The 12,184-nt window shown below is 40.9% G+C and overlaps 1 protein-coding gene across 1 annotated transcript in view; it reads left to right on the forward strand.

The window, feature by feature from the left end:
- CACNA2D3 (calcium voltage-gated channel auxiliary subunit alpha2delta 3) overlaps positions 1 to 12,184 on the forward strand; it is a 1,513,414-nt gene that overhangs the window by 616,811 nt on the left and 884,419 nt on the right. Inside the window, exon 5 of the mRNA XM_007937248.2 lies at positions 6,562 to 6,724. Coding sequence (XP_007935439.1) covers positions 6,562 to 6,724 — 163 coding nt within the window. The remainder of the gene's footprint in view (positions 1 to 6,561; positions 6,725 to 12,184) is intronic.

The raw sequence follows: 12,184 nt of genomic DNA on the forward strand, positions 1-12,184 counted from the left end.
TTTGTACATTCCATGTTCTGATTATTAATGGATGTTTGTAGCTGTTTCTTCTCAATTAGAGTCATGTCACATCAGCAAATGGAGGTCTCAAAAGCTTTACTTTATCCATATCAGTAAGGTTGGTTCTACTCTGATAATGCTGCTCTTTCCCAGTCATATTTTGAGATCCTTCCAACGTAAGTGGGTTGTCCTCCTGCACTGTATCAGACAGTGTTTCCAGGCTATTCATATAGTTGCCGAGTATTGTAACAGACACCGTTTCTCTACTATGCATAAGATTTTCCCTGGCCAATTCTTTGAGAAGTAGATGGCCTCTTCCTTCTTTCTAGTCTGTCTCAGTCTGCAAGCCACACTGAAAACTGTGTACCATGTGGAACCCTGCTGGCATTTGAAGTACCGGTGGCACAGCCTCAAGCCTCACAGCAACACGCCACCACAGGACAACAAACCAACAGACAAGTTTGTCTACTTTAGCTGTTCAAAACCTCTCCACCCTCCCCTTACCAGGATCCCTACCACTTGCTAGCTCTGGCCTAGGTGCCCTGGCATTGTTCCAGCATAATTTGTTGCAGATATTTTCCTCTTTGAATTGTCTTAACACCTTTATTGAAAATCAGTTGACTGTGTATGGGCAGCTTTATTTCTGGACTCTCTTGTATTCTGTTGATCAGTTTGTCTATTCTAAGGCCAATAGCAACTGTCTCAATTTAGAACTTTGTGTAATAAGACTGAAAATCCAGAAATGTGAGTTCTCAGACTTTTTTCTTATTTTTCAAATTGTTTTGGATATTCTAGGTTCTTTTCCTTTCCATAAAAATTTTAGCATCCGCTTGTCAATTTCTGCAAAAAGTCATTTAAAATTTTGATTGGGATTGCATTGAGTTTGGATCAATTTGAGAATTAAGGTCTTAACAGTTAGTATTTCAACCCTTGAGTAAAGTATCTCTCTCCATTTATTTAGATCTTCTTTAATTTCTCATGGCGTTATTTTATAGATTACAGTATATAATCCTTGTACGTATTTCATTAAATTTATACCTATCTCATGTTTTTTCATGCTGTTATAAATACCACTATTCTTTCTATTTCAAAATCTGTTTTTTTTCTTAATATGTTGAAATACAATTGATTTTTGTATATTGATTTTGTAACCTGTGACCTTGCTAAACTCATATAGTAGTTCTAGTAGATTATGTGGATTCTTTAGAATTATCTACACAATCACATTGTGTATAAAGGAAGACAGTTTTCTTCCTTTCCAGTCTCTGTGGGTTTTATTTATTTATATTCTTTAACTCATTACATTTGCCAAGACCACCAGTACAATGTTGAGTAGAAGTGTTTGGGCATGTTTTCCTTGTTCCTGATCTTAGGGGTAAAGCATTCAGTGTTTTGTCATTGACATTATTGTCATTAACGTTAGCTGGATGTGTTTTATAAGTTTCTTTATCAAGCTGAGGCCATTATCCTCTATTTTAAATTTTTGATAGATTTCATGAATGAGCAAGTATTCAGTACCTTGAAATGCTTTTTTCTGTTTCTATTTATTCATATGATTTTTCTCTTTTTTGTTCTGTTAATGTGTTAGATTACACAAATTAATTTCCAAATGTCAAGCCAACCATACATTCCTAGGATAAATACAACTTAGTCATGATACATTATCTCTTCTTTTCTTTTTTTAATTGTGCTTTGGGTGCAAATTTAGATAGCAAACTTGTTTTAATTTCAACAGTTCATGCACATCTGGTCTCATGGCCCTGATTACTGTCCCCAATAGTAAAAAAAAACTCTCCTTTCTGTGAACACTTCTTCCCTGTGCTCCTCTCAGCCATGCATTCCTGTCTATCCAGCCTTCCATCTATGTGAATGAGACCCCTCTGGTGTCCCATGGCTGCTTGATCAAAGGGGTGCATCTTCCTAGAGTAGGTGAGTGCATCTACCTGGGGTAGGTGTTCTGTATGTGGGTCTTTATGTTGTTGGGCTGAGAGCCAGTCACATAAGTGAGTCCATTTCTAGGCTCAAATGGTAACCCAGGACCTCATTCTCAAGGGTTCTACCAGTCTTCATCGAGCAAGCAATTCTGGTTATTTTTGTGGTTTTTAATTTTGTTCTACCTTTTTCCTTGCACTGTATCCAGGATCTCCAGGTTTGATCCCTTTCTGAGTTGTTGTTGGTGGTAGCTGGGCACCATCTAGTTCTTCTGGTCTTGGGGTCATGAAGGCTGAGGTCCTTGCGGTCCATCTTATCTTTGGACGAATTGTTTCTAGATGCCTTTGATTTTCTTCACTCTTCTTTGATTCAGATGAGAGGAGACCAATAGTTGCATCTTAGATGGCCACTCAGAAGCTTTTAAGACCCCAGTCCCTACTCATCAAATTAGGTTGTAGATCAAAATTTTTATAAACTATGTGTGCCAATTGAGCATGATATACCCCAAGACTATGGTCCTGACCCCCAGGCCTGGTGATTCTAACAAGATGTTTGGTTGTCTCTGCAAAGTTACTCCCACCATGTCTTCTGTTGCTTCTGTAATGCATGTGGCTAATTTTGTAGCACAAGTGTATATGTAAAATTATTTTGAGCCAAATCTATACTTGTTCTAAGGTGTATTCCGGTTCACCTACCCCCATCTACTCTTCTCACCTGTCTATGCTTTAGTCTGTAGCCTGGTTTTTGGTGCTAGTGATACTGCAGTGTTGTGCCTTTAATAGTGTTTGCCTCTGTTTATATCTTTTGTGTGCATTTCAATGTCTTTCCTTTTCCCAATGTCACCATGCTGGTCACAGATTCTTTCCATTCATTCCTTCCCTCACCTAAATCAACATGTGACCCCCAAATAGTCTGACATTTTTCCTTCCTCTCCCCTCCTGTCCCTGGTAACACACAAATTGAGTTTCCTTCCCTGAATAAACTTTCCAAGACATTTCACATCTTTCCAGGACTAACATTCTCTGTTGTCCAATAACTACAAATAGTTGGGTTATTATTTTGGCCATTTCCATGGTGGTATATAGAGTGAAAGCATCTAATACTCATTTCTTCATGATAGCCAGAAACAGAAGTCCTTCATCTTTTTCAGAAAATGAGTGTAAGAACCAAGTATATCCATTTACTTTAGGCAAGAAAATAAGAAAAGGTGAGAGAGAGATTTAAAAAAAAAAAAAAGATTTTAGGAATATTTTTCAAGCTATGGTATCAATAAGTTATTTGTGTCATTGTATTTGTACCAGATATATTCATTCATTCATGCATGCATTCATCAAATAGGTACTCAGTACCTTTTTTGGGCTCCATATTCATCTGTACAATGAGGGAAGTATTGAGCAAGATAATGTTCCTTCTTATAGACCTTGTATCCTAGCAGGGGATATAAAATCAGCTGCTATGGAGTCAGCTCTGACTAATGGCCACCCCATGTGTATCAGAGTAGTACTGTGCTCCATACGGTTTTTAGTGGCTGAGTTTTTTGGAAGTAGATGACCAGGCCTTTATTTCAAGGCACATCTGGATGGATTCAAACCTTTCAGTTAGTAGCTGAGCTCATTAACTCTTCGCACCACCCAGGGACTACAGTGGGAAATATGCAGTAAATTGAATTTGCTGTGCAAGACAAATAAACATTAAAACATCAACTCATTGTAAGTGCCATGCTAATAGTTAAATTGTATTACTTGATAGTGAGTGAATTGGCAGACATGTAAGTTGAATCCTAATGGATGAACTCATCTGAATGTTAAAAAAAAGGAGCCTGTCCTGAGAAGGTTACCATGAAAGAATTTCAAGGACCAGGAAACAGTGCAAGTCCTAAGGGCAGAATGAACTTGCTGTGTGAAGAACAGAAAGACCAGCCTTGCTGGATGCTACTAGATAAGGTGGGAGAGTGGAAAGGTGAAGTAGGCAAGTCACCAGAGTGTCAACACATTGTTGCACTTTGTAAACCATATTGGCTATTTTTCTATGTATAATGGGAAACCTTGCAACATTTTAAGTAAATGAGTAATGGCAATATAGAGAATTACTCTGACAGCAACATGGAAAATGATTTGTAGGAGAACAAGAATGGAAGCAGGGAGATCAGTTGAGTTACTTTTATAATAGTTTAGGTAAGAGTTGCTGATAGCTTGGTCCAGGCACGTGACAGTAGTGGGTAGATGTGAGATCTGTTTGGAGGTAACATCTTCGAGACTTGGTGAGAGATTGGACATGAGGAATAAGGGAAAGAAAGATATTAAGGACGATTCATAGATTATTTATTTCAACAACTAAGTGGAAAATGGTGCCATTTGGGAAAATAGGGAAAGCTAGGGAAGGGAAAAATGAAGAGCTCTATTTTGGTCAGGTTGTATTTAAGATATCAGACATTCATAGGGAGGTGAAGAGTAGATCATGGGATATATAAACCCATTTCATTTTTAGCTGACTTGGGATTCTACCATAAAGCTGCACTGGATGGGATACATTGGAAAACAAACTGGGAAGAAGTGGTATCTTTTGAGGTCTCATTGACATACACTTTATTGATTTTATTTCATTTAATACTTTTAATTCTGTGAAATAGCTGTCACAATATTTAATGATCACACCTTGTAGTACAGTGGAGCAGATAAGAGCACAGATTTTGGAGAACGATCACCTGTGTTTGAATTCCAGCTCAGCACATCAATGATACTACTTTTGGCAGGGAACATAACTCTTCTAACGCTGTTTCCTAAGTTATGAGATAGGTATAATCATAAAACCTACTTTATAGAGTTGTTAGGAGAATCAAGTCAGTTAGTATCATTTCTGACACAAAGAAAACATTCTGTTTATGTTATGTTAGTATCTCTAGGTGGTACAAATGGTTAACATGCTTAACAGGTAACTGGAAGGTTGGAGGTTCTAATACACCCACAGGTGCCCTAGAAGAAAGGCCTAATGATCTACTTCTGAAAAATCAGCCTTTAAAAACTCTGTGGAACACAGCTCGACTCTGACACACATGGAGTTGCCATGGTTGGAATCAACTTGATGGCAGGTGGTGGTTTCATATGTTAGATGGTGATGATGATGATGGTGGTAGTGGTGGCACTAATAAAAACCCAACAATCAAACCCACTGCCGTGAGTTAATTCACATCATAGCCACCCTGTAGTACAGAGTAGATCTGCCCTATATGGTTTCCAAGGCTATAAATCTTTACAGAAGCAGACAGTTTCATCTTTCTCCCACAGAATGGCTGGTGGGTTCAAACCACCAACCTTTTGGTTAACAGCCCAGTGCTTTAAATACAGCACTACCAGAGTTCCTCTGGAGGTAATAAGTTGTTGTTGTTATGTGCCATTGAGTCAGCCCTGACACATAGCGACCCCTCTTTGGGTTTCCAAGGCAGTATCACTACGGAAGCAGATTGCCCTATCTTCCTTCTGAGGAGTGGCTGGTGGGTTTGAACCACCAGCCTTCTGGTTAGCAGTCAAGTGCCTTAGGCACTATGCTACCAGAGCTTCTGGAAGTAATATAGGAATTTGTAAAACCTGCCAGTACACTCCCGTCTGAGGACCTTTGCCCTTGCTGTTCCCTCTGGGATGCTGCCCCAAATACCCACAGAACTTACTTCTGCCCTACATTTTGTCTCTGAGTGCATGTCTACACAGCAGTGAGGCCTTTCCTGAGCACCCCTATGCTCCTGCCATCTCCCTTACCCTGCTTTATATTTTTCCATAGCATGTATGACAGCCTGACAGATTATGGATTTACTTGTTAGTTTGTTGCTTTTCTGTTTTTCTCAACTTATTTTTATGCTGCATAAAGACAGGGTCTGTTTTCAAAATTTAAATAATTAAAAGGCTTTTAGAATGATTTCTCTGTATTTATGTAAGGAAGTACTATATAGCCATTCAATTTCATGTCCTCAAAGGATATTTATTGATAGTGGAAAATACTTGTATAGTGATAACACATCTACAAAAAAAAAAAAAAAAAAAAAAAAAAAAAAAAAAAAAAAAAAAAAAAAACCATAGACAATATGTAAGGCTTAGAGAATATGTGACTATACTGAAGTCCACAGGAGTAGGGGGTGACCTGTACCCAGGTCTGTCTGACTTCACAGCACCTAAGCTATATATAAAGGAGCTCTGGTGGTTCAGTGCCGGAGGCATTTGACTGCTAACCAGAAGGTTGGCAATTCAAACCCACCAGCCACTCCACACAAGGAGGGGCAATCTACTTCTGTAAAGATTTACCACCTTGGAAACCCAGTTGAGGGTTGCTATGAATCAGAATTGACTCTATGGAATGAGTTTGTTTTTTTTTTTTTAAGCTATATATAAAGTCCCTGAGTGGTGCAAACAATTAAGGGCATGGCTACTAACTGAAAGGCTGGCAGTTGAAATCCTCCCAGAAGCACCTTGGAAGAAAGGCCTGGTGATCTACCTCCGAAACTTCACAGCCATTGAAAACCCTACAGAGCACAGTTGTACTCTGACACACATCGGATTGCCATGAATAGTCAGCTCAACAGCATCTTTTTTTGTTTGTTTGTTTTATGTTGTATGTAACATTTTTAATTTTCTCTTTCAGTATGAATACTTCAATGCTGTGCTGATCAATGAGAGAGACAAAGATGGGAACTTTCTGGAGTTGGGGAAGGAATTCATCTTAGCTCCAAATGACCATTTTAATAATTTGCCTGTGAACATCAGTCTGAGTGATGTCCAAGTGCCAACGAACATGTACAACAAGGGTAAGACTCAGTGCTCCTGCTGTTTTCAGGGTGTGGGGAGTCGGGCCTGCCCGCAGGCGCTGGCTTGGTGTTGAATGTCCTGTTTACACAGACCAAAATGAAAAACCATAACCAGCTGGGTGTATGAAGCATCAGCTGGATAGAGAAAGTGTGTGTCCATTTTGCCTTAAGAGTCTGAGCTTTTTGCCTCCCCAGTTTGTGTTTGCATCAAGTTCCCTAGCATGTAGAACAGGAGTCAATAAACATTTTCTGTAAAAAGCCAGGTAGTACATGTTTTACGGCCATAATTCTCTGTTGCAACTACTTAACTCTGTGTTGTAGTGTCAAAGCATAACCAAGTAAGTGTGGCTGGGGTGAATAAAACTTTGTCTACAAAGACAGCTGAATTTGACTTGCAGGCTGTGGTTTACTGACCCCAATATAGTTCCTCTTGCTGCTGCTTCTACTTCCTGTAATTCTTTGTAAGGGTTGGTGAGCCCTGGGGTTTGCAAGAGAGTCAACTGTTGGCTTTTCTTTGAGTTCAAAGCAGTAGCAACATCTGTCATAGCATCTTAATGGCACCCCCTTTTTCCAGGCTTGTGTTCCTGAAATCCAGTCTTCATATGTATCTTAAAGTTTTCTTCCTAAAATTTCCATCTGCCCATTCAAATAGGGGTTATAGTGGCTGAGAACTGGGCTCTGGCATCAGATGGGCTCTGGTTCCAGCTCACCTTCCACCTCTTACGGACTGTGAGGTTCATCTCTTTAGATCTTAGTTTTCCCATCTCTAAACTGTGGACAGTAATAGTGTTTACCTCATGGGCTGCTTGTGAGTACTAAACGAGATCATATTTGTAAAGGTTTAAGTTCTCATTAACATCATCATTCTCATCATTATTGAGTAGGATTTTGCTCTACTTTCTCACCCCTAGAAGGCTTCTAAACAAACAACTTTCCTCCTAGAAATGTTGTTGTTAGGTGCCATCAAGTTGGCTCTGACTCATAGCGACCCTATGTACAACAGAATGAAACACTGCCCAGTTGTGTGCCATCCTCACAATCCATGCCATACTTGAGCCCATAGTTGCAGCTGTTGTGTCAATCTATCTTGTTGAAGGTCTTCACCTTTTTTGCTGACACGAAACAGTTCCTTCCCGCCACTTTACCAAGCATATCTGTCTCCAGGGAATGATCCCTTCTGACATGACTAAAGTAGGTGAGACAAAGTCTGACCATTCTAGCTTCCAAGGAGCATTCTAGCTGTACTTCCTCCAGGGCAGATTTTCCTCCTTGAAAAGTAAGTCAGAAACCCATGGCCTCTTCAAAATAAGTTGCCTCATTGTCTGCCATCAAGGTTTCAAAAGTCTGGGGACCGTGTTCCACTGCAGCATGCAGCTTCAGTATCATCTGTGGGAGCACAGTGGTTGAGAGCAGGGCCTCCCTATTTTCAGTCCTGTTCTGCCCTTGCCTGGCTGTATGATCCTAAGCAAGTCACTTTGCCCCATCAAACCTCAGTGTAAAACGGGGATAAGCATATCACTTCCCTCAGAGAGTTATTGTGAGGAAATGAAATGATACGTGTGCAGCCCTCAGTGTAGCAGTAGCTCAGGGAACGTGCTTGGCAATTTTAGCTGCCGTTGTTGTTACTTGGAAGTGACAGGAATATAAATTGCACCTCAGAATTGTCTAGGTCAGTGTTTAAAGAACTTGTCTAGTGATTAAAGAGCTTCCAATTCAGTGTCTCAGAAACATTTGTCTCATGCCTGTTCTTGGGATACTTTGAGTCTTCCTCTCTTGGTTTCCTTGTTACCTGTCCTTTAAGATTCAGTGGAGGCAGTGCCCCATTCATTACTCATTCATAGGCTAATTAGGAATCCTATGGTAGATCTAATTCAGCCCCTCCCTCAAGAAGCTAACAGTAATTTGGGAAACAGGTAATGAGATAATTAGAACATTGTGGGTCAGTGCTGGGCACAGTCATGAAAATCAAAGAGGCAGGTGAATGTCAAAGAGGAGACCTAACTTGCTCCTGTGAGCCCAGCCATAAGTTTGTCTTTTTTTTTTTCCTCTCTCTCCTTCTTAGAGAATAGGAGGTTCAGTACCATAGTGCCTAAGGCATTTGATTGCTAACCAGAAGGCTGGCGGTTCAAACCCACCAGCCACTCCTTGGAAGGAGGGTTGGGTAATCTACTTTCGTAGTGATACCGCCTCGGAAACTGAAGGTGGGGTCGCTATGAGTCGGGTTCGACCCGACGGCAGTGAGTTTGGTTTTTGGTTTTTTGGTCTTAGAGAATGTGTCAATCTAAACCATCCCCAGAAGGCACTGGACTGGGACCAAATCCTATGACCTAATCTTTACTTGGGACTGTTCTTTAAGTGGGTAAATTGAACACAGCTGTCTAGAGCTTAGGCTTTGTTTGGTGCAGTTTAACCCTCCTGGGCAGTCCTGTCAGCTGATGAAAAAAAAAAAAAAAAAACCCTTTCTGTGCTGCGTTGCCAGGGAAAATTCTTCTTAGCAAGAAATGCATCCGTAACCAAAGATAAAAAATCTTCAAGATTGTATAGAGCAGTTTCAAACATGAAACAATTCCGAATGATCTCTTAAAATCTGGCAGCTACTTCGAGGTTGTTCCAGCCATTAGCACCATTAGAAAGATCTAATTGCACCTTCGGCTTTAAGGGCACAATTGTACCCTTTGGTAGTTGGTAATACATAAGGGACCAGTACTGCCATTGATCACATAGGCTGCAGAATCATGACTGGAAGGATCACTAGGTAGAATCCTAATAGTCTATCAGATCGCTTGAGCTATCAAACCAAACCGAACTCACTTTGAGTTTCTGAGACAGTAAATCTTTATGGAAGTGGTTCGTCCAGTCTTCTTTGTGGCGAGTGGCTGATGGGTTTGAACTACCAACATTCTGGTTAGCAGACAAATGCCTTAGGCACTATGCCACCAGAGCTCCTTTGGTTCAGCTATAGGAGATAATAATGACATTTGAAATCACTCTCAGCAGCTTTTGTGGGGTCTGCCTGTCACCCTTTCCCAGACTAAATAGTTTGCTCTCAAAGCTGTTGGGTCGTGGCTTAGGATCAGCCAAATGCTGTATTTTGCCTCTGCCTGGCAGTAGGTTGAGATCTGAGAGAGTAAGTAGGAGACTTCATGAAAAAATGCCTGTCTCTAGTCTTCCTAATTCAAACAAGCTCCAAATGGTCTATTTTCTTTTCAAGCTGCAGAAATGCATCTTGTCTTTAAAAGGCCCTCTGATTCAGATCTAGTTATCAATGACAAGTGTGGAAAACACATTCTCACAGCTTGGTCACTGGCTGTGACATTCCTGGGTTGAAAATCTTGTCCTCAACAGAGGAAACCAATGTGAAGTCATGCTCTCCTGGGTGCATGGACCCCTGTGAGTATGTAGCAAAGTGATTTGGTACCTGTTTAGGAGCTGCTGAAAGGAGCTCTGGTTAAAGCATTGGGCTGCTAACCAAAACGTCAGTGGTTCCAATCCCACTGGCTAGTCCGCAGGAGAAACATGAGGCAGTCTGCTTCCACAAAGATTTATGGTCTTATGACCTCCATGGGACAGTTCTATTCTGTTCTACAGGGTTGCTGTGAGTTGGAATTGACTTGGTGGTGGTGGTAAGATTTTTGGTTGAGGAGCTGCTGTGAGCTGTGCCCTTGGGTATCACTTCTAGACAAAGATGTAACTGGCTGGTAAAGTCTGCCTGATTTCCTCAGTCTGCTTTTTGCTTCCTTGGTGAGCTTTCCACCAAGCTCAGCTAGGTCAGTGCTTACCTCTGCTTTTGAGTATTTTGCTCTTAGGTATGAAAAGAGACTGTTCAGAGGTGGTAACACTTAGGGAAGATGTTCTACTGCCCCTGAGAATTCAAAGAACATTATTCCTAGAGTCTTTAGAATTGTGTCTTAGGGTCCTCCAAGGCACCCAGTGCAGCAGATTCTCTGTGAAACCTCCTCAACATGTAGATGCTCACTGAGTGGCCACTTCTGGCATCCTCATCCTTGAGTCTTACTTTCTCAGAGACTTCTTTGAAAACTAGATGCTGATACTTTGGAGCGCTGACTGATCCTGTGTCCTCTGTGAGTACAGTAGGAGACAGGATGCTTTTGTGAGAGTTGTCGATGAGCTGACAGAGAATTCAGACAAAGCTCAACTCTTTTGTAAGTACTTCCTGTGAAAGTGGTATGAGATTTGTATGCACTCACACACACACATGTAGGTATACATATACACTTACACATATATACACATGTCAGTGTGTGTACCTGCATGCATGTCTGGGTGTGTATGTAAAATAGCACCATGACATTTGGTATGTAGATATTCAAACCAGTCCCCAAACTGAGAACTCTGAGCAATTCGTTGGATTCAATTTCAGTTTGATTCAATTTAGCACACATTTATCGAACACCTGCTATTTTCCAGGCAGCATGTGGGGTTCTGGGTGTTTGGTGATGAGCAAAGCAGTAGATTCCTGAGCCTTCATAGCTAGCAGACCAGATGGGATTAGGACCCATCTTACTCCAGTATGATCTCATGTTGACTTAACTGATAATATCTTTAGAGACTCTATTTCCAAATAAGGTCAAATTCACGGGTACCAGGGGTTGGGATCTCAGTATATCTTCTTTGGGGGAGACAATTCAGTGCATAACAAGAAGCAAAGACATCACCTTTCTTTTCAGCTGTTTCAGGTTGGATGAAGGAAAATGCAGAGTTTAAATGTTAATTGGTTTAAACTTTTGTACCATTTTACAATGTTGGGCTCATTATATACCCTCTAAAGCCCCTTGAGAAAGGTCAGACAAGTATTCTCATCTCCATTTTTCAGACAAAAATTAAAATTCAGGGAGGCCAAATTAATTACTCCAGGTGGCCTAGATAGGTGGCCCATTCCAAGGTAGACCTTGATTTGGAGATGATGGGTCCAGCATACTCTGCTGCCTTGCTGGGTGTGAGCTCTGAAAGAACAAGGGCCTGGTCTCTCAGGATTCTTTTGTGTCTGGGGCTCAGTTGCTGCTGGGCCACTCTAGGGTATGAGACTGTTTGCCCAGGCTGAGAACCTCAGGTCTTGGGGGTCTGCCACACTAGGTCCAGGCATCTGTTCTGAAACCTTCAATTTCCCTGGACATTGTCAGGTTCAGACCTGTTTCTGCAGTCTCCTCACTCACTGCCTCCATGGCCCTCTTTTTTTCTCCCCTCTCCAACACTGAGCCCAATGACTTTAGTGAGTTAAGTGTCCCATGAGAGATGGGGAAAGCTATTAACTTATATATAACTTGGACTAATTGTTTCCATGCATCTTTGGTTTTCTTCATTCTTCTTTGCTCTGGACGAGGAGAGATTCATTGTTGCATCAAGATGGCTGCTAACCTCAAAATAATTTTATCATCCATTTGTTTATTCCTTCATTCATTCATCAAGTGTTGACTGTGGCAAGCACTGGGGATATTTCTT

The sequence above is a fragment of the Orycteropus afer genome, unplaced genomic scaffold (assembly GCF_000298275.1).
Source record: "Orycteropus afer afer isolate SDZICR_OR568_19922 unplaced genomic scaffold, OryAfe1.0 scaffold00041, whole genome shotgun sequence".
Taxonomy (NCBI): Eukaryota; Metazoa; Chordata; class Mammalia; order Tubulidentata; family Orycteropodidae; genus Orycteropus; species Orycteropus afer.